This window comes from Trichomycterus rosablanca, chromosome 1, assembly GCF_030014385.1.
Source record: "Trichomycterus rosablanca isolate fTriRos1 chromosome 1, fTriRos1.hap1, whole genome shotgun sequence".
NCBI lineage: Eukaryota > Metazoa > Chordata > Actinopteri > Siluriformes > Trichomycteridae > Trichomycterus > Trichomycterus rosablanca.
Window position 1 is genome coordinate 41,850,272 of NC_085988.1, and position 22,967 is coordinate 41,873,238.

A 22,967-nucleotide genomic window follows, 5' to 3' on the forward strand; every position below is an offset into this window, starting at 1 on the left:
ACAGTAGAAGAGGAAGAGGAAAGCGTGTGGCAGCAGAGGTGGTGGGCAAGGAGGAAGTTGAGGACAACCAAGAACAAGAGCAGTTATATCAAATACTGTATTCTGTGTAAAGCAGCATATGTATACAACGACATGAGGTCTGTCATGGTGTGTCACATTTAAACTAAAACTCATGAAGAGTTCCCATGAATGTTTATATTTGGATGAAGCTGGGTTCAGTCTCACAAATAGGTGGAGAAGAGGTCTCAACATAACTGGTCAACTTGCAATTATAGAAATGCCTGTCCATCGTGGCCATGTGACCATGTAGCCTAGCAGTTAAGGTACTGGACTAGTAAGCAGAAGGTTGTAGGTTCTGTTGGGCCCTTGAGCAAGGCCTTTAACCCTCAGTTGCTTAGACTGTATACTGTAAGTTGCTTTGGATGAAAGCGTCTGCTAAATGCTAAAAATGTAAATGTAAAATGTATGTGCAGCCATCAACGGCAATAGGGTTCTGCATCGCCATGTTACATTAGGGCCCTACAACACAGAACATCTAACATTTCTGGATGGTCTACAAGACACTTTGCTTGGACTTGAGTGGGGGATCCTAAGCTGAGAGAGCATCCTGTGTACGTTGTTGTTTGGGACATTGTGAGCTTTTACCATAGTCAAAATAGATTTGAGTGGTTTATCAACAATCTCTGTTTCATAAACTATGCCTTCCACCAAACTCTCTCTTTCTAAACCCGATTGAGGAATTCTTTTCAGCATGGTGGTGGAAGGTTTATGACTGAAACCCCTATACCCAGAGAAATCTAGTCCAGTCAATGGATACAGCATGTGATAACATAAAAGTGGATTCTTTTCAAGCCTGGATTCGGCATGCAAAAGGATTCTTTCCTGTTGTCTAGCTAGAAAGAGTATTTCCTGTGATGTAGATGAAGTCCTGTGGCCTGACCCAGCCCAGAGACATGATCCTGAGGCAGAATGAATGATTGACATTGCATGCTGTACAGTATGTGCACATACTAATAAATATATTGCTGTTCATACAGTGGGGGAAATAAGTATTTGATCCCCTGCTGATTTTGTAAGTTTACCCCCTTACAAAGACTTGAACAGTCTATAATTTTTATGGAAGGTTTATTTTAACAGAGAGAGACAATATAAAAAAAAAATCCAGAAAAAAAACATTAAATAAAAGTTATAAATTAATTTGTATTTAATTAAGGGAAATAAGTATTTGATCCCCTACCAACCAGCAAGAATTCTGACCCCCACAGACCGGTTATGTGCCCATGAGGCACACAAATTAGTCCTGTCCCTGTATAAAAGACTCCTGTCACAGAATCAGTTTCTTCCGTTCAAATCTCTCGACCACCATGGGCAAGACCAAAGAGCTATCAAAGGACGTCAGGGACAAGATTGTAGACCTGCACAGGGCTGGAATGGGCTACAAGACCATCAGCAAGAAGCTTGGTGAGAAAGAGACCACTGTTGGTGCGATAATTCGAAAATGGAAGAAATACAAGATCACAGTCAATCACCCTCACTCTGGAGCTCCATGCAAGATCTCACCTGGTGGGGTAAGAATGATTCTGAGAAAGGTGAGGTCAGTCCAGAATTACACGGGAGGAGCTTGTCAATGATCTCAAGGGAGCTGGGAGCACAGTCACCAAGAAAACCATTAGTAACACACTTCGCCGTAATGGATTGAGATCCTGCAGTGCCCGCAAAGTCCCTTTGCTCAAGAAGGCTCATGTACAGGCCCGTCTGAAGTTTGCCAATGAACACCTGAATGATTCAGAGAAAGCTTGGGAGAATGTGATATGGTCAGATGAGACCAAAATTGAGCTCTTTGGCATCAACTCCACTCGCAGTGTTTGGAGGCAAAGAAATGCCCAGTGGGGATGGTGTTCTTGGGGTCATATCCAGCATTTCTCTGCTCCCAGCTCCCTTGAGATCATTGACAAGCTCCTCCCGTGTAATTCTGGGCTGACCTCACCTTTCTCAGAATCATTCTTACCCCACCAGGTGAGATCTTGCACGGAGCTCCAGAGTGAGGGTGATTGACTGTGATCTTGTATTTCTTCCATTTTCGAATTATCGCACCAACAGTGGTCTCTTTCTCACCAAGCTTCTTGCTGATGGTCTTGTAGCCCATTCCAGCCTTGTGCAGGTCTACAATCTTGTCCCTGACGTCCTTTGATAGCTCTTTGGTCTTGCCCATGGTGGTCGAGAGATTTGAACGGGAGAAACTGATTCTGTGAGGAGTCTTTTATACAGGGACAGGACTAATTTTTGTGCCTCATGGGCACATAACCGGTCTGTGGGGGTCAGAATTCTTGCTGGTTGGTAGGGGATCAAATACTTATTTCCCTTAATTAAATACAAATTAATTTATAACTTTTATTTAATGTTTTTTTTCTGGATTTTTTGTTGATATTCTGTCTCTCTCTGTTAAAGTAAACCTTCCATAAAAATTATAGACTGTTCAAGTCTTTGTAAGGGGGTAAACTTACAAAATCAGCAGGGGATCAAATAATTATTTCCCCCACTGTATACTGTATTTCTTTGTTGGTTCTCTTGTATATATAAATACATCAGTAAATTTGTTTTCATGTAAACAAACATTTCCAGAATTCCTAAATAAAGATTTTTTGTCCTGCTATAAGCACAGTTTTGCATTGTTTTATGTATGGGGTCTACTCAATTTTCACAGTTATATGAAATGGCACAAACTTCCAACAGAAACCCTGCACGCTGAATTCTCTAAAATGATTTTAAAAGTCCAAAGGAAAACACCAACCATTGCCTGCAGGGCAGAATTAGGCAGATCTCCTCTAATTATAAACATAGATAAAATATCTCTAAATAAAAGCACTTCAGTGCCAAGAACTGACCCCTGAAAAGAGTGCCCTCAGCCAGCTAGTCCTGGGACTCTCTGATCCTCAAACAGGCCTCACCATAGATCACAGCACTGTCCAACAGCTCTTGCAGGGCCCTGTACTGTTGCTCTGCCCTTTTGAGGCATCTTATGAATCCTGATAAATCTGTTTAAACATAATCTTTGTATGAAAATACCATTTTGGTTGGTCTGTTTAATGTTATTGGCGTTCCTTTAAGCATTTAAATACAGTATAATAAACACTGAATAGTGATGTAAGATCAAATCTTTATTTTCAAACTAAACATTAAGTGTAAGACTGTAAGACTGATTATTAACGCTTGTTACCAGCCATTAGCTATTTTATATTATGTCATTTGCATAAGTTGGTCATAATAAAAGTGAAAGTAAGTGTTGGCAACACACTTTGCTGTAAATAAAAAAAATAAAGTTGCTTAATACCAACAATGAAAGTGACACAGAGTATATTTTGTATTAGCATATTTTAATCAAAATTCATTCATTTTAAAAGTGGCATTACAAAATATAAATGTAAACTGTATTTTGTACAGTAGTCGGTAACCATTTAATATTCATGAAACAGGCTGTTTTAGAAAGGCAGATGAACGGCCACGTGATAATGTTAATTTAGCCGTTATGGCTTTTTACTTTTTAAAACACAGAGCAAAAGGCAGAAATACAAAACAATCCACTTCAAGCCGGCCCTCAGGAACTTTGCACTCCTGCACTGTAGAAATGTTGTGCTTCAAGAGCAGGTACTGAAGATGCTGCACAGCTCCCCTGTCCTGGGATTCTGGGTCAGTCCTTGTTCCAGGTTATTTCGTACTGCTTGTACAAAGTTTGACATCTTCTTTCTTTGTCCATGAGAATTTCATCCAGATACTCTTTTAAAGCTTTTGTTTTTTACTGCTCAAAAATGTCTGATGTAAATTTTCCTTTGAGTGTAAATAAATGAATTGGTAAATTTATTATGACTTTCATCCTTTTAAGGTGCGTTTGTCTTGCTCACAGTTTTACGATTTAAAAAAGCATAGGTAGACCAGTAGTTTAAACTTAAGTTTGAGAAGTGACAGCCCACAGCATTGGTTTTATCCACACAACACAAATTTTACCAGCCAAAGAAGAAACTTCACCTGATAAAACTAATAAACAGTTTAAAGACCAAGACCAACTCATTAAACAACAGCGACTGTTTGGAATAAAAAACCTGCCATCACACCGGCCTTTTGTGATTACTGAAGTTAAATTGTAAAAATTAAAGTATAGCTTTACTAAAAGTTACACACAATGCACCCTCTATTCAAACCACACCATGCAATGCAATGCAATAATATCCTAACTAAAAAAAAATGTGTTTTAAAATGTTTTGGTCCTTTTTCCTAAAATTGAATTATTTTAGCTTTTAGATGAACTTGTGCCTGATTACCAGGTCTGTGCTTGGCCTCCAGACTGTAAAGAGCTCCTGTAAAAGTCGTACATCCTCGGTCGCATTGTGAGCTCCATAGGTTTTGCGAAGGAAATGCTGGACCAGAAATGGCTGAGAATATTTCTGAAGAGAAAACATTTCTCTACTGAGCAGCAGTGTGTCCAGAAAACCTGACACCACATCAAAGAAGTTATCCAGCAGATCAAACTCTCTCAGGATTCGCAGCAGAATCGTGCAGTCAAATCGTTTACAGTTGTGACCCACCAGGATTGGCCTATTGACGGTACTAAGAAATGATATGAATGACTTCAGAGCCTCTTTGATTGGGACAGTTTCCACTGGTTGTCCGTGTAGAAGCAGCTGTTGATCCTGTGTGGTCAAGCCTGTAACTTTAGAGGCTCCGTAATCTATGGGGCAGCGAGGAAACAGGTAGGCGTTAAAGACTCTCTTCCCACAGATAGCTGACAGCTGGCATATATCACATGAAGAGGTGTCTGCAAAGAAATGCACATTTAGAGAACTATTTCTTTCATACAGCCTATTGCATCATAATTTTGTATACTTTCCATTTAAAACTATATAAAATATACAAACTCTATTTTTGTGTAAGCTTGTTAATTTGTTCAAACCTTTCATTAAATGACATACATATGAATAGATTTCCAATGTTTTTACTGAGCAACTTATATTTTGTAAATATAAACATATTTAGAAATTGATGCCTTAAACACACAAGATAAGACAGTGATGTTGAACACTGTTACATTAATTTTTTTATTGTTGTCAATTAAATAGGTTAAGGTTTAAGAGAAGGAACAAAATACATATTCTTTTTATTGCTTTTGTTTCAACCCAAAATATCCCAACTTTCAGGACATTTTTTGATTAATGATTCTGTCTAAATATGACATCTAAGGTGTAATATGTCTTTTTAATGGAAGAGATTTCCTTTAGTAAAATTTTTGCAGAAGTTATACATGGACCAGTCATAAAGTGCCTGGAAAACTATGAAAATTTGATAAGCAACACTTGGTTTTATCTACTGTGTTGCTTGATAAAATAAGCGTAATGTGGGCTCAGTAGGTAGCACTGTCCTGGGTTCGATTCCCAGTTGGAGCTGTCCATAAATAAGCAGGCACAGCTGCAGGTTGTCAGCCTTAATTAGGAGGCCTCTGATTTAAGGCCTTGGTTCCAGTGGCTCTGTAATTCCTGCGGCGCCGGGAACCAGAGGTAAGATCACCCGACGCCGCAGGAATCCTTACAGTATTCCCTCCTCAAAGGGGACCGCTCCTGAGGTCCCAAGCCCAACAGCCTGAGTCCCCTTAGGTGGACTCAAGCAACCGGGGAGGGCTCCCCCAAAAAAATTTTTGGGAGGGAATGGGGGGTTCTCCGCTGGTCCATTTAATGGGAGCCTTTCTGATACAGGCTGGGAAGGAGCCGATCTCTGGAAAACGAGAGAGAAAACCGAACTCGCCTCAGCGCAGTTTGGGAAACCAGATGGCTATGTCACCAGCCGCACGTTGCTGTCGCTGGGAAGGAGCTGAGCTGGGAAGATTGCCTGTAACAGTGTTTGGCACTGAACCTAAACTGATGAATCATAACCTGGAACTACCATGTCCTTTCATGAATGTTGGACAAGAAAGCTGGGTTCACAGTCAACATTCCAATTCATCATATTTGTTAATTTGTACATGAGTAAATAATTCAGCTAACATTTAAAATGTGATAACTGATCAAAAAAAGATAAGATGAAATAGACACTTAAAATACAGTAGAAAATACTGATACCGCTCGCACTACCAATTGTAGTAAACATGTAATAAAACAAACTTAATAATAATTTGAAAAGAAACGAATAAAAATTGATGTAAAGTAGACATACCAAGTCCTGTAGTTTCCAGATCAAAAAACACCAGAGTCTCTTCATCTTCACGATGAGTTACACCTGCACACAGCTCTTTCTCCATATTCCAGATTCCAGACAAAAGTGATTCTCTAAGTTCAGTTAACTGTGTTTATACAGGCTGACTTATGTTTCACTTACAGCACGTGATTTCTCAATAAGATAGGCAAATCCAGAACGAACACCTCACTGCCTCATGACTCTGTTTAGTAAAATACAAATGGTGCACCAAACCTCGCCCAAACCAGAATAACACACACACACACACACACACGTTATGACGTACACAGTGTTCCGTTCACCGCCACCTCAAACTGCTTGTACTGAAGTGTTAAGTATAATAAGCGCTATATACTTACATACAGTACTACAATATACATACATATATACTTACATACAGTACTACAATATACATACATATACTTACATACAATACTACAATATACATACATATATACTTACATACAGTACTACAATATACATACATATATACTTACATACAGTACTACAATATACATACATATATACTTACATACAGTACTACAATATACATACATATATACTTACATACAGTACTACAATATACCGTACATACATATACTTACATACAATACTACAATATACATACATATAAACTTACATACAATACTACAATATACATACAGTGTATCACAAAAGTGAGTACACCCCTCACATTTCTGCAGATATTGAAGTATATCTTTTCATGGGACAACACTGACAAAATGACACTTTGACACAATGAAAAGTAGTCTGTGTGCAGCTTATATAACAGTGTAAATTTATTCTTCCCTCAAAATAACTCAATATACAGCCATTAATGTCTAAACCACCGGCAACAAAAGTGAGTACACCCCTTAGTGAAAGTTCCTGAAGTGTCAATATTTTGTGTGGCCACCATTATTTCCCAGAACTGCCTTAACTCTCCTGGGAATGGAGTTTACCAGAGCTTCACAGGTTGCCACTGGAATGCTTTTCCACTCCTCCATGACGACATCACGGAGCTGGCGGATATTCGAGACTTTGCGCTCCTCCACCTTCCGCTTGAGGATGCCCCAAAGATGTTCTATTGGGTTTAGGTCTGGAGACATGCTTGGCCAGTCCATCACCTTTACCCTCAGCCTCTTCAGTAAAGCAGTGGTCGTCTTAGAGGTGTGTTTGGGGTCATTATCATGCTGGAACACTGCCCTGCGACCCAGTTTCCGGAGGGAGGGGATCATGCTCTGCTTCAGTATTTCACAGTACATATTGGAGTTCATGTGTCCCTCAATGAAATGTAACTCCCCAACACCTGCTGCACTCATGCAGCCCCAGACCATGGCATTCCCACCACCATGCTTGACTGTAGGCATGACGCACTTATCTTTGTACTCCTCACCTGATTGCCGCCACACATGCTTGAGACCATCTGAACCAAACAAATTAATCTTGGTCTCATCAGACCATAGGACATGGTTCCAGTAATCCATGTCCTTTGTTGACATGTCTTCAGCAAACTGTTTGCAGGCTTTCTTGTGTAGAGACTTCAGAAGAGGCTTCCTTCTGGGGTGACAGCCATGCAGACCAATTTGATGTAGTGTGCGGCGTATGGTCTGAGCACTGACAGGCTGACCCCCCACCTTTTCAATCTCTGCAGCAATGCTGACAGCACTCCTGCGCCTATCTTTCAAAGACAGCAGTTGGATGTGACGCTGAGCACGTGCACTCAGCTTCTTTGGACGACCAACGCGAGGTCTGTTCTGAGTGGACCCTGCTCTTTTAAAACGCTGGATGATCTTGGCCACTGTGCTGCAGCTCAGTTTCAGGGTGTTGGCAATCTTCTTGTAGCCTTGGCCATCTTCATGTAGCGCAACAATTCGTCTTTTAAGATCCTCAGAGAGTTCTTTGCCATGAGGTGCCATGTTGGAACTTTCAGTGACCAGTATGAGAGAGTGTGAGAGCTGTACTACTAAATTGAACACACCTGCTCCCTATGCACACCTGAGACCTAGTAACACTAACAAATCACATGACATTTTGGAGGGAAAATGACAAGCAGTGCTCAATTTGGACATTTAGGGGTGTAGTCTCTTAGGGGTGTACTCACTTTTGTTGCCGGTGGTTTAGACATTAATGGCTGTATATTGAGTTATTTTGAGGGAAGAGTAAATTTACACTTTTATATAAGCTGCACACAGACTACTTTTCATTGTGTCAAAGTGTCATTTTGTCAGTGTTGTCCCATGAAAAGATATACTTAAATATCTGCAGAAATGTGAGGGGTGTACTCACTTTTGTGATACACTGTACATATATACTTACATACAGTACTACAATATACATACATATATATACTTACATACAGTACTACAATATACATACATATACAGTATATACTTACATACAGTACTACAATATACATACATATATATACTTACATACAGTACTACAATATACATACATATATATACTTACATACAGCACTACAATATACATACATATATATATACTTACATACAGTACTACAATATACTTAAGCAATAGAACACGAGAGGGAGTGTGTTATCTAGGGCACTCGCCTTCGGCTCGTGCCTGCAACCGAATCACAGCCGTGATGTTATTCGCGATAACACACGACCTCAAGTGTTCTATTGCTTTTATACAACAGTTTTTACTAAATAAAGAAAGAAAATAAATCAAAGAAGCCCTGAATTTCATAATAAATATGCTTTAATATTGACAATACCTTCCGCCAAAAAGTAGTACCACAACGAATATAAAGTTTAACACTACAAAGCAGACATCCCAAGTTGCAAAAACTCATTTCAGGAAGGTAAGAACAACAAGAAGAAAAAGTCAAGAACCTCCGAAGAGAAAAAAAAGAAACAAAAAACATCTTGCACACACCTAAGGATATGGGTGAGAACAGAACTTCTAGGAGCTGCTAACTGGGCTATTAAGCTAACTGTTCGCGTTACAAACACATTAATGTTCACTACATAGTGCACTAGACAATATATTAGACAATTGATTTATGTTCCCTACATAGTGCACTAGACAATATATTAGACAATTGATTTATGTTCCCTACACAGTGCGCTAGATTGTATATCAGATAACAGATTTAAAACGTGATCGGAAAACTAGGCTGTGTCGCCTGCATGCGCGTTTGTGTGCATGAAGCTTGTCGTTACTGGCAACGCGTCAGCGGAGTAATACCATTGTGGTGTGAAAAGACCGTGCTGTTATCACGAATATCAGCACGGTTAGAACGCTTCTCAACCAATCAGATTGTAAGGTCGGAACTACCTGTTGTATAAATACATACATACTTACATACAGTACTACAATATACATACATACATATATACTTACATACAGTACTACAATATACAGGGGTTGGACAAAATAACTGAAACACCTGGTTTTAGACCACAATAATTTATTAGTATGGTGTAGGGCCTCCTTTTGCGGCCAATACAGCATCAATTCGTCTTGGAAATGACATATACAAGTCCTGCACAGTGGTCAGAGGGATTTTAGGCCATTCTTCTTGCAGGATAGTGGCCAGGTCACTACGTGATGCTGGTGGAGGAAAACGTTTCCTGACTCGCTTCTCCAAAACACCCCAAAGTGGCTCAATAATATTTAGATCTGGTGACTGTGCAGGCCATGGGAGATGTTCAACTTCACTTTCATGTTCATCAAACCAATCTTTCACCAGTCTTGCTGTGTGTATTGGTGCATTGTCATCCTGATACACGGCACCGCCATTGGATGCACATGGTCCTCCAGAATGGTTCGGTAGTCCTTGGCAGTGACGCGCCCATCTAGCACAAGTATTGGGCCAAGGGAATGCCATGATATGGCAGCCCAAACCATCACTGATCCACCCCCATGCTTCACTCTGGGCATGCAACAGTCTGGGTGGTATGCTTCTTTGGGGCTTCTCCACACCGTAACTCTCCCGGATGTGGGGAAAACAGTAAAGGTGGACTCATCAGAGAACAATACATGTTTCACATTGTCCACAGCCCAAGATTTGCGCTCCTTGCACCATTGAAACCGACGTTTGGCATTGGCACGAGTGACCAAAGGTTTGGCTATAGCAGCCCGGCCCTGTATATTGACCCTGTGGAGCTCCCGACGGACAGTTCTGGTGGAAACAGGAGAGTTGAGGTGCACATTTAATTCTGCCGTGATTTGGGCAGCCGTGGTTTTATGTTTTTTGGATACAATCCGGGTTAGCACCCGAACATCCCTTTCAGACAGCTTCCTCTTGCGTCCACAGTTAATCCTGTTGGATGTGGTTTGTCCTTCTTGGTGGTATGCTGACATTACCCTGGATACCGTGGCTCTTGATACATCACAAAGACTTGCTGTCTTGGTCACAGATGCGCCAGCAAGACGTGCACCAACAATTTGTCCTCTTTTGAACTCTGGTATGTCACCCATAATGTTGTGTGCATTGCAATATTTTGAGCAAAACTGTGCTCTTACCCTGCTAATTGAACCTTCATACTCTGCTCTTACTGGCGCAATGTGCAATTAATGAAGATTGGCCACCAGACTGGTCCAATTTAGCCATGAAACCTCCCACACTAAAATGACAGGTGTTTCAGTTATTTTGTCCAACCCCTGTACATACATACCACAATATACATACATATATACTTACATACAGTACTACAACATACATACATATATACTTACATACAGTACTACAACATACATACATACATATATACTTACATACAGTACTACAACATACATACATATATACTTACATACAGTACTACAATACACATACATATATACTTACATACAGTACTACAACATACATACATATATACTTACATACAGTACTACAATATATATACATACACATATACTTACATACAGTACTACAACATACATACACATATAGTTACATACAGATAACAGATTTAAAACGCGATCGGAAAAAAAGGCTGTGTCGCCTGCATGCGCGTTTCTGTGCATGAAGCTTGTCGTTACTGGCAACGCGTCAGCGGAGTAATACCATTGTGGTGTGTAAAGACCGTGCTGTTATCACGAATATCAGCACGGTTAGAACGCTTCTCAACCAATCAGATTGTAAGGTCGGAACTACCTGTTGTAGAAATACATATATACTTACTGTATGTTGCCAGCCATTTAGACATTAATGGCTGTGTGTTGAGTTATTTTCAGAAGATAGTAAATCTACACTGCTATACAAGTTGTACACTGACTACTCTAAGTTATATCCAAGTTTTATTTCTATAGTGTTGTCCCATGAAAAGATATAATAAAATATTTGCAGAAATGTGAGGGGTGTACTCACTTTTGTGATACACTGTATATACTTACATACAGTACTACAATATACATACATATATACTTACATACAGTACTACAATATACATACATATATACTTACATACAGTACTACAACATCACTTTTCTTTTACTACTTATTACTTTTAACATTATGCTATTAGGTCAAGTCATCAGTTATTCATTTTATTTATTATACATTTCCTGAAATTTCCTCTCCTTTTTTTTTTTTAACACAGTAAACACAAAACCCAACATATAATATACATTTACAAAAACTCTTTTTTTGCAAAACTTATTTTGCAAAATCATCAATTAACTCAAAACTATTTTATCTTTGCTCAAAACCAAACACTGCCATCAAATGACAGATATAGCCAGTCAATGCATAAAATTGTTGTTGGCCTTCATTATTATTAGTATTTAAAAGTTTTCTTTTTGGATTCATTTCTTTATTTTTCATTTAGTGGGAACAGCTTGAATATCACATCTTCAGTATCCAGTTTGTTTGCTGATTTTCCTTCCCTAAGAGTGGCCTTACTGATGTAAGATTAGTTTTATACATATTAGCAAGCTCCCAATGAATTAAACTCATACAACGTATGTATGTCTGGTGCAACAGACCTTTTTTACAGCAGTAATTTTTACACAAAATAAGAGGACAAATAGAGGTGTTAGCAATGACATTAATAAGGGTTTCATTCCATTAGGTTTTAGGTTTAAGAGAGCCAGGTTCCTGCTATTGCTCGAGTGTAAGACAATATCAGACCAAATATTTGCAGTTATATTTTACAGTTGGTTGATTTTAGAATTTTTACACATTCACTGTTAACTAATACATCATTTTAAATGAGAATTATGAAACTGTAGAAGGACTGTGGGAGCAAGTCTGACTCAGCTTTACATTCCTCCAATGTACCCAATCCAGTAATATGACCCATTTATGACTCTTATTTTATATCTGCATAATGTTGTCTTTATGACCTTTCTTTTAGTACTCGAACTTAAATCTTTAATAACTGTGAAACAACATTTTCATTTCTTTTACCCCAAATCATTTCTTACAAAGTATAAGTCATGTTCTTAACACTTCCCTCTTAGCATTTGTATAAAAAAATCACTAAATTGTGCAGTCCAGGCAAACAATACAACTTGTACTGAAGGTATACATAGATCCATTAACCGTAATACATAGATCCATTAACCGTAATTCGTAATAGTACAACATTGTTACTATGAAATGATAAGCACACTTGCAATTAATATGTTTATTATTCTATCATTTACAAATAAATCTGCATATTTTTTTAAACAACTGACAGTGTTTGTCATATACAGATTACGAGGTAAGTATTATGAGATCATCAGGCCCGTGCACAGACATTTTTGGGGGCAGGTGCTCAAGCCAAAAAAAGGGCACCCATCGCCAAAATTATTAATAAAATAAAACTGTAGGGCAATTAACTTATATTTATTTTTGTTAACACAATAAATACATCTAATCAAATAACTCAAATTATCAAATTGCATAAATAAATGAAAAACAGGCAAAAACAAGGCCATATTGTGTGCGCTTTTTAATAACCAAACAATATATTAAGTAATCATCAAAAAATATTCTAACTTAAAACTTATCAAATCTCTGCTCTGAATAAATGAAATAAAAATAAAGCATTCAATATACTCTATACAGTATAATACAACTATGTACTAAGAAGGCGAGGCTCTCTACTGAGGTGAAGGAAGCAGGATCGTTCAAGTAGCATGTATATCAAGTAGTAGATGCTTCACAGGAGCATCCTCCTTGGTGCCATCTCTTGGAAGATTTTTTATGACCTCACTGTGGTTTATTTGTATGTCTTGCTCAATGGCAAGCAGGATTAGGTCAGAGAGTCTGTCTTCCCCACAGAGACTCCTAAGCCTGTTCTTTATGATCTTCAGTTTTGAAAATGATCTTTCCACTGAAGCTGTTGATGTTAACAATGGGCCTATTATTATGCCAATTAAATCAAATAAACAGCTAAATAACATTTTCCTATTTATTCATAATTTTTTGTATGCTGTTCTATATCATAGAGCATTATATTTAGCCTTTTACATATATTAGTTTGTAATGTTAATTACCTAGCAAAATTATTCCTCATTTGTAAACCTCAACTGTTGAAGTATAAATGCTTGCATGAAAATAACTCCTTGACTAAAGGTGACTTTTCTAGCGTTTTGGCCAGGATGCTGTAATTATAAAATATTGTATGTTTGTATCTATTTTCAACACTTTACTGTGAGAGCTACTTGACATTCTCCTGCAAAATGTTTGTGCTCATGCTTTTTTTTCTTCAGGCTTTCACATCAAAATAAGTAAGATTTTAAATGAAACAAAACTAGTAAACTTGTCTAATTTGTAAAACAGTAAAACTGTCTTTAAATTCTCTATCTGTCTGTCCGTCTGTCTGCTGCAGTTTGCCCCCCTCCCCTTCATTAAACATGACAAATGTCAGTAAACAGCTGGACAAGGCTTTGAAATCACGTATTTCATGACTCATGAGTACAAAACGTGTAGGCTATGCGTTATGCATGGATGCTCTTTGTATGAAACACTGTCATTACCTGTCTGTCTGATGCTGCGGGTCAGAGGAGAAGTGTGTAGCAGCGGTTTGGCCTGGCGCTCAGCACTGCATGAGTGCTAACCGGAGGAGGAGGAGGGAGGGGCAAGCTTGTGCGTGCCGCGGATCAGATTGGGGCAGAATTCTCACAAGAACTCAAATAAATGCCCGTCAGATATCAAAACACTTTTGGGGGGAATTTTTATTTTTAAATATTGATGAATGTAGAAAAAAATTGGGCTCCAGCAGAAAGGGCACTTTTCTCATCCAGGCAAATGGGCAGGTGCTTGAGCACCACTAGGGGTCTATCTGTGCACATGCCTGGAGATCATATTAGTACAGTTCTAATTAACATATTATGCTTTGTTGTGGTCACTGTTAAGAATTCAAAATTTGCAGATTTCTTGTAGCCGATAATATATACTTGCTGCTTAACTGATAACTGGTGAGATTGTAGCATCCCATTAAAATATAAAAAGATTATTCTGTAAGACTTTTTTTTACATGCAGTAACACTTTCTTTTTCTTTGGGTTCAGATGTTTTCTTCTGTTTAATGTTAATAATACCAACTAACTGATAATGTAATTGTTTTTACATTGGAGCACAGTTGCTGGCGTAACAGTAACCATTATATCACACCTCTTATTTAATAAATAAGTAAAGTAGAATATTAGCACATAGAAAGCACTTTCAGACATGAAATGTAATGTCATTTTAAAAGCTTTTTTTGTAAGAATGTTGAGTTTAAATCAGTACATGTTAATAGACATAATTTCAAAAAAGAACAAGAAAACACATTGGTGCAAAACCATGTATCTAAATATGATTTATCTGGCTCATATCACAGTACATACATTGTACACTTAACACCTAATTGTTGTTTTTTATTTACTGATATGTAACCATGTAACTAAAATGAACTGGTATGAGATTAAGACTTCTGAAAAATAAGTGTAAAAAAAAAAGTAATAAAGCATCAAACTGTGCACATTACACTGCAGCTTTTATTTGTATGTGATGCCGTTTTTGTTGTAGGCATTTAAATTTTGTAGATCAAAATGTCACAAACAAATCAAGAAGAAGCGCAATCCAAGAAAGACCAGATGGACTAAAGCATTCAAAAATGCTGCCAGCAAAGAATTGACTGTGGTGTGTTGTTGTCGGCCAAGTATTGAGACCAAAAAATAAATACATTTTGGTTCTAACAGGTTTTAGCAGATTTGTGTTCTGGGACTGTTGTTTTACTTAAACTAGAGTAATGAAATGTTTACTATGGAAGCACTTCTGTAAGTCGCTCTGGATAAGAGCATCTGCTAAATGCCGAAAATGTAAATGTAAATTCAATTAGTGCTTAAAAAATAAAACAAATTAAAATGAAAAGAATACAAAATTCATAACATGTGTTTGCAGGATAACTCACTGAAGTTTGAAAAGTGTAGAAATGTTCCAGTCAAATACCAGAGACAGTTATGGAACAAGACAGGTAACTATATAATGTTTAAGAACTGTATACTTGTACACTGTGTTAAGATAAAGATAAATGTTAATGGAACTGCTTGTTTTGCCCCCTGCAGTGGAGGCCATGAAGAAGGTAGAGGCCATCAAACAGAAACGACAGGCTTGCTTCATCATGAACATGTATGACTTTTCACTGTGGCTTTATTGTCTGAAGTTATTACATTATTAGTGTGTTAGTGAAGCAAAACAAGAAAAAACAAGATTTATTTATTGAAGGGCACATTAGGTATATTATGGTGTATTTTAAACACTGCATGTTTAACTTTTAACTTTAACTCTGGCCTGAATGTCTGATATAATATTAAGCATATTAGTTCTGAAAAGACATTCTACTGTACTTACCAGGGGATAAAATAAGTGCACTATCCACCCTGTTAATAGTAATAATATACCATAATAATTACTTGCCAGTTTTGACATTATATTAGCAAAGATACTAAAAGCCCATAAAAAATTTCAGCATCACAGACACGTTTTAATTTGCATTATTAAGTGAATTAAGTGCTTAGTAATGTACTTAAACCCAAACATATACTGTAATACCAACTATAAATTTGTGTGGATGTCATTACCAGGTTGGCATAGTTGTCAAATGTAGCCCATCATTAGCATAGCAGTCTTTATGTTCGATGTTTTAACCTTTTTAAACAGACTTTAGTTGAAGGGCAGTTTAACCTGACTGTGTTAAACACATTAGTGTGGGGCAGAATGATTTTGCTATGGCTGGGTATTAACAAAACACAAATAACAGCAGTACATATTCAGAACACTATTATAAATTAACAATTATACAAAAATGATAATTCTGTGTGTTTTTAATATTCAGATCATTTGTACTGAAACAATTCTAAATTGAAGCCTTGGAGGCCTTCCTGGAATGTACCTGTTGTGTTGTCATGTATTTACTTGTTTTCCTTTATTGCAGGACAAGCCAAACAGCTGGAGGAGAAGATGGTACAAAAACTGGCAGAAGACGTGGAAATGGATGATTAAATGTTTTACCGGCAGTTGACTTTTCTTATGATGTTCTCAAAAAACACCTTTTAGTTCTGAATAAAACCCAAGAGAGAATATTCCTAATCCTGCATCTGTGCAGCTTGTTTATGGGAACCAAGGTTTGCCTCGATGCACCACTTGCTTATATTTAGTGTTTGCCAGAAAACTGTTTAGCTTTCATTAACTGTTAGCTACAATATTTGTTTTTGCAGGGCCCTGTACTGTTGCTCTGCCCTTTTGAGGCATCTTATGAATCCTGTTAAATCTGTTTAAATATAATCTTTGTAATAAAATACCATTTGGTGTGTATGTTTAATGTTATTGGCGTTCCTTTAAGCATTTGAATACAGTATAATAACACTGAATAGTGATGTAAGAACAAATCTTTATTTTTAAGCTAAATATTAAGTGTAAGCTTATGGACTGATTATTAAAACTTGTTACCAGCCATTAGCTATTTAAACTATCATTTGCATAAGTTGGTCATAATAAAAGTGAAAGTAAGTGTTGGCAACACACTTTGCTGTAAATAAAATAATAAAGTTGCTTAATACCAACAATGAAAGCATGACACAGTATATTTTGTATTAGCATATTTTAATCTAAATTCATTCATTTTAAAAGTGGCATTACAAAATATAAATGTAAACTGTATTTTGTACAGTAGTCGGTAACCATTTAATATTCATAAAACAGGCTGTTTTAAAAAGGCAGACAAAAGGCCATGTGATAACAATGTTAATTTAGCAATGATGGCTTTTTACTTTCTAAAACAGAGCAAACGGCAGGAACCCAAGACAGTTCAAGCCGGCCCTCAGAAGCTTTGCCTTGTACACCACTCGCACTCCTTCCTGCACTGTAGAAATGCTGTGCTTCAAGAGCAGGTACTGAAGATGCTGCACAGCTCCACTGTCCTGGGACTCTGGTTACTTCACAATGCTTGTATGAATTTTGACAGTTTCTTTCTTTGCCCATGAGGATTTCATCCAGATACTAGTTACATCCAGATAATAGTTTTTTTACTGCTCAGAAATGTCTGAGCGGCTGGATTGGCTATGTTAATTTACCTCCAAATGTAAATAAATGAATTGGTAAATTTATTATGACCTGTAAAGTACTTTCATCCTTTTAAGGTGCGTTTGTCTTGCTCCCAGTTTTTTACAGTAATAGATAAATCAGTGATAATTATGATTAAAAAAAGCATAGGTACATTAGTAGTTTAAACTTTGAAAGTATTAAGATTGAGAGGCGACAGCCCACAGCATTGGTTTTATCCACACAGCACAAATTTTTACCAAAGTTTCACCTGATAAAACTAATAAACAGTTTAAAGACCAAAACCACACCGTGCAATGCAATGCAATAATATCTTAACTAGAAAAATTGTGTTTAAAAATGTTTAGGTCCTTTTTCGTAAAACGTGTGCCTGATTACCAGGTTTGGGCTTGGCCTCCAGACTGTAAAGAGCTCCTGTAAAAGTCGTACATCCTCGGTAGCATTGTGAGCTCCATAGGTTTTGTGAAGGAAATGCTGGACCAGAAATGGCTGAGAATATTTCTGAAGAGAAAACATTTCTCTACTGAGCAGCAGTGTGTCCAGAAAACCTGACACCACATCAAAGAAGTTATCCAGCAGATCAAACTCTCTCAGGATTCGCAGCAGAATAGGGCAGTCAAATCGTTTACAGTTGTGACCCACCAGGATTGGCCTATTGACGGTACTAAGAAATGATATGAATGACTTCAGAGCCTCTTTGATTGGGACAGTTTCCACTGGTTGTCCGTGTAGAAGCAGCTGTTTATCCTGTGTGGTCAAGCCTGTAACTTTAGAGGCGCCGTAATCTATGGGGCAGCGAGGAAACAGGTAGGCGTTAAAGACTCTCTTCCCACAGATAGCTGACAGCTGGCATATATCACATGAAGAGGTGTCTGCAAAGAAATGCACATTTAGAGAACTATTTCTTTCATACAGCCTATTGCATCATAATTTTGTATACTCTGCATTTAAAACTATATAAAACATGCAAACCCTATTTCCGTGTGTTTGTTAATTTGTTCAAACCTTTCATTAAATTACATACATACAAATAGATTTCCAATGTTTTTACTGAGCAACTTATATTTTGTAAATATAAACATATTTAAAATTCGATGCCTCAAACACACAAGATAAGACAGTGATGTTGACCACGTGATGTCAATTAAATAAAGGTTTGAGAGAAGGAACAAAATCCATATTCTTTGTATTGCTTTTGTTTCAACCCAAAATATCCCAACTTTCAGGACATGGGGTTTTTTTTTTTTATTAATGATTCTGTCTAAATATGACATCTAAGGTGTAATATGTCAATTCAATTTTTGCAGAACTTATACATGGACATACAGTCATATTATAAAGTGCCTGGAAAACTATACAAATTTTATTTCCAGCACTTTATCAATTCCCAGTTGGAGCTGTCCAGGTCCTTTCTGTAAGGATTTTGCAAGTTCTCGCCTGTCTGCATGTTTTTTTTCCAGGAGCTCCCATTTCCACCCACTGTCCAAAGATATGCAGTCAGGTTAACTAGAGATACAAGATTGCCTGTAACAGTGTTTGGCACTGAATCTTAACTGAGGAATCATAACCTGTAACTACTATGTCCTTTCATGAATGTTGGACAAGAAAGCTGGGTTCACAGTCAAAATTCCAAATCATCATATTTGTGAAGATTAGTCTTGATTTTTAAAAGAGTAAATAGATCAGCTAACATTTAAAAAGTGATCACTGATCAAAAAAGATAAGATGAAATAGACACTTAAAACTGAGACTAAGATGAAATAGACACTTAAAACAGAAAAGACACAAGAAGAGATACCGCACTACCAATTGTAGTAAACAGGTAAAACTTAATAATAATTTGAAAAGAAACAAATAGAAATGGATGTAAAGTTGACATACTAAGTCCTGTAGTTTCCAGATCAAAAAACACCAGCCTGTCTTCATCTTTGCGATGAGTAACACCTGCAAACAAGGTGCACAGCTCTTCCTCCATTTTCCAGTTTTACACAAAAGTAATTCTCTAAGTTCAGCTGACAGTGTTTATACAGACTGTCATTTACACAAGCATAAGTTTCAGGTATTCCGATAGTCTAAAGCTACAGGACATGCAATAGAGCTAAAATCTAATCAGAATAACAGTAAATTAATGATAATACCAGTGGGTTTAAAATGTTTATTTAGGGTTGTTTTAGTAATATAGTGTAGACCAGGGTTTAAAATGTTTATTTAGGGTTGTTTTATAATATACTCTGCCAATGCCGGTCCCAAGCCCGGATGTAAAAGGAGGAGGGTTTGGCATCGGGCCAGCAACCCAGTAAAAAGGAAGAAGGAAAACTTTGAACTCTGATCTCAAACCTCCGCTGCCATGCGGCTATACCTATCTTCATGAAAGGCTTCAGGAGTAAACCTCGAGGAAAAATCCGGAGCTGGAGTCCCTAAGGCAGTTCGAGGTTGTTACAACAACGTTCTGGCAAGTCCTGCGACGGCTCTGGAACCACGTGTACTGGCACTGCCTTTCCAGTGGACCATTTCAGTGCCGTGGAGAGGGGGGACCTACTGCATGGGTAACAGTTTGTCTCTCATATCTTAATACCCAGGCTTTGTGCACAGGAGAGGATACTCCAGCTACGCTTTACAGAGTAGACACAACACGGAAGGAAGCAGTTTACCGGTTATAAGTCCAGTGCTTGATTGGCGTAGAGCTGGACGCCATGGGCTACTTTTGACAGTGGGAGAGATCATTGGGCAGCTACCGCCCGCCTCAAGCTGGGCAGCCCCCAGCCAATAAGGTGCTGCCCCGCCATGGTCCGCTCACCTCACAGGGTGACGGTTCGACAACTTTGCACCTTTCGACGGGAAGAAGAAACAGCACAAATCCTCAGCTTTAAAGCTGGGCACATGGAACATTAGAACAATGACACCAGGCTACTCTGATGACTTGGAAACAGTGAATGATGCTCGTAAGACAGCAGTCATAGACAAGGAACTGAACAGACTGCAGATGGACATAGTTGCTCTTCAAGAGACCAGACTTCCAGGATCAGGATCTGTGAGGGAAAGAGATTTCTCCTTTTTCTGGAAAGGAAAATCGCTGGAAATGTCCAGAGAACATGAAGTAGGGTTTGCTGTCAGAAACAGCTTGCTGGGGTCCATCACCCTATCTACCAAGGGTACTGAGCGCATCCTGTCTCTCCAGCTCCATACCTCAACAGGACCAGTTAGCTTAATTAGCACCTATGCGCCAACTCTACCATCCCCTGTAGAAATCAAAGACAAGTTCTACGATGATCTGAACACCACTGTCAAGAACATTCCTGAAGATGAACCTCTTTTCATCCTTGGTGATTTCAACGCCAGAGTGGGTGCTGACTACAACTCTTGGCCTACCTGTCTGGGCCAGTTTGGCATAGGCAAGATAAATGAAAACGGGCAATGCTTGCTGGAACTCTGCTGTCATCAAGGACTCTGCGTCAGCAGCACATTCTTGAACATGAAGCCCCAACACAGTGTCTCCTGGAGACACCCATGATCCCATGACACCCAAGGTGCTCCAGCCTTCCCAGTGTCAAGAGCAGCTTTCAAAGCGCTGATTGCGACACCGACCACTCCCTGGTAAGCAGCAAGGTGAACTTGTATGCAAGGAAGCTGCATCGCTCCAAAAAGGAAGGCAGGCCTCGTGTTGACGCCAGCAAGACAAGGGACCAGGCAAAAGTAAGAGAGTTTGCATGCCTGTTGGAGACCTCACTTCAGGGTTCTTCTGGTGCTGATGCCCAAGAAAGATGGGAATGCTTTAGAGACACAGTCCACAATGCCGCAATGTCCACCTTTGGCAAGAAAATGAACAAATCAGTGGACTGGTTCGAGGGGCACTCTGACAAAATTATGCCTGCCCTCAAAGAAAAGAGGCATGCACTGATGGCATTCAATGCCTGCCCCAGCGATAGAAACCTGCAGGCCTTGAGAACTGCTCGCACCAAGGTCCAGAGATGTGCTAGGCAATGTGCCAATGAATACTGGCTTCAGCTCTGCTCTCAGATCCAGGCTGCATCCGATATAGGTAATGTCAAGGGCATGTATGATGGGAACAAGCAGGTGCTGGGCCCTATCCAGAGAAAAACTGCTCCTCTGAAGTCTGCCACAGGAGAGGTCATTCAGGATCGAGTACAGCAAATGGAGGTTTGGGTGGAGCATTACTCTGAGCTGTACTCATGGGAAAACATGGTCACTGAAGATGCCCTGAATGCAATTGAGTGTCTGCCCACTTTGGAGGAGCTAACCTACCCTCTCGGAACTCGATGAGGCCCTTGGTGCCCTCTCTTCCGGAAAGGCCCCAGAAAAAGATGGCATCCCAGTCGAAGTTTTGAAATTCTGCAAGCATCCCATCCTGCAAGAGCTACACAAGATCCTGTGTCTCTGCTGGAGAGAGGGCAAAGTCCCACAGGACATTAGAGATGCAAACAGAGTCACAAAGGAGACAGAAGTGACTGCAATAACTACCGCGGTATCCCACTCCTCACTCCACTGTTGGGAAGCTTTTTGCCAGAGTTGCACTTAAAAGACTACAAGTCCTCGTGGAGAGAATCTACCCAGAATCGCAGTGCGGGTTCCGTGCGAACAGGTCCACCATTGATATGGTCTTCTCCTTGAGACAGCTGCAGGAGAAATGCAGGGAACAAAGACAGCCCCTCTACATAGCTTTCATCGACCTCACAAAGGCTTTCGACCATGTCAGCAGGGACGGTCTCTTCAAAGTCCTCCCAAAGATTGGATGTCCTCCAAGGCTTCTCAGCATCATACGGTCCTTCCACGAAAACATGTAGGGCACAGTGGTCTATGACGGTTCCACATCAAGAGCATTTGACATCCGAAGTGGAGTGAAGCAGGGGTGTGTCCTCGCCCGCACCCTATTTGGAATCTTCTTTTCCATCCTGCTAAAGCACGCCTTTGGGTCCTCCACTGAAGGCATCTACCTTCGCACCAGAGCAGATGGAAAGCTGTTCAAGCTCTCCAGACGGAAGGTGTTGTCTAAGGTGCAATTGAAATGCCTGCATGACCTCCTTTTTGCAGACGATGCAGCAGTCACCGCTCACTCAGCTGCTCATGAACCGCTTCAGTGAGGCTTGCTGCGACTTTGGGCTTACAATCAGCTTAAAGAAAACTCAGGTCATGGGACAAGGTGTGGACCTTCCTCCTAACATCTGCATATCAGAACATGATCTGGAAGTGGTCCGTGACTGTGTGTACCTGGGGTCGACAAT

General features: G+C 39.1%; 3 protein-coding genes across 3 annotated transcripts; 1 reads left to right on the plus strand and 2 right to left on the minus strand.

The window, feature by feature from the left end:
• Positions 1 to 4,292: 4,292 nt before the first annotated feature.
• LOC134320842 (uncharacterized) lies at positions 4,293 to 6,283 on the minus strand. Its single transcript, XM_063002513.1, has 2 exons — positions 6,199 to 6,283; positions 4,293 to 4,810 (listed from the first exon to the last, which is right to left on the minus strand). Exons 1-2 carry the CDS (start codon positions 6,281 to 6,283, stop codon positions 4,293 to 4,295), a joined length of 603 nt encoding a protein of 200 aa, XP_062858583.1.
• Positions 6,284 to 9,505: 3,222 nt separating this feature from the next.
• LOC134321351 (probable ribosome biogenesis protein RLP24) lies at positions 9,506 to 16,717 on the plus strand (the record flags this gene model as incomplete). Its single annotated transcript, XM_063003068.1, has 6 exons — positions 9,506 to 9,514; positions 15,193 to 15,306; positions 15,568 to 15,640; positions 15,732 to 15,797; positions 16,113 to 16,134; positions 16,542 to 16,717. Coding segments are annotated over 6 exons (411 nt in total), but the record flags the coding sequence as incomplete, so codon positions are not given.
• A 1,343-nt stretch (positions 16,718 to 18,060) lies between these two features.
• On the minus strand, positions 18,061 to 19,702 carry LOC134320944 (protein PML-like). Its single transcript, XM_063002582.1, has 2 exons — positions 19,609 to 19,702; positions 18,061 to 18,599 (listed from the first exon to the last, which is right to left on the minus strand). Exons 1-2 carry the CDS (start codon positions 19,700 to 19,702, stop codon positions 18,061 to 18,063), a joined length of 633 nt encoding a protein of 210 aa, XP_062858652.1.
• Between the last annotated feature and the right edge of the window lie 3,265 nt (positions 19,703 to 22,967).

What these genes read in the sequence shown, in the direction of transcription:
- LOC134320842 (XM_063002513.1), bottom strand. Translation starts at nt 6,283, where the DNA reads ATGGAGAAAGAGCTGTGTGCAGGTGTAACTCATCGTGAAGATGAAGAG. An exon ending in TCTGGAAACTACAGGACTTG is followed by an intron (nt 4,811 to 6,198) that starts GTATGTCTACTT and finishes ATTTCTTTGCAG; the next exon opens with ACACCTCTTCATGTGATATA.
- LOC134320944 (XM_063002582.1), bottom strand. Translation starts at nt 19,702, where the DNA reads ATGGAGGAAGAGCTGTGCACCTTGTTTGCAGGTGTTACTCATCGCAAA. An exon ending in TCTGGAAACTACAGGACTTA is followed by an intron (nt 18,600 to 19,608) that starts GTATGTCAACTT and finishes ATTTCTTTGCAG; the next exon opens with ACACCTCTTCATGTGATATA.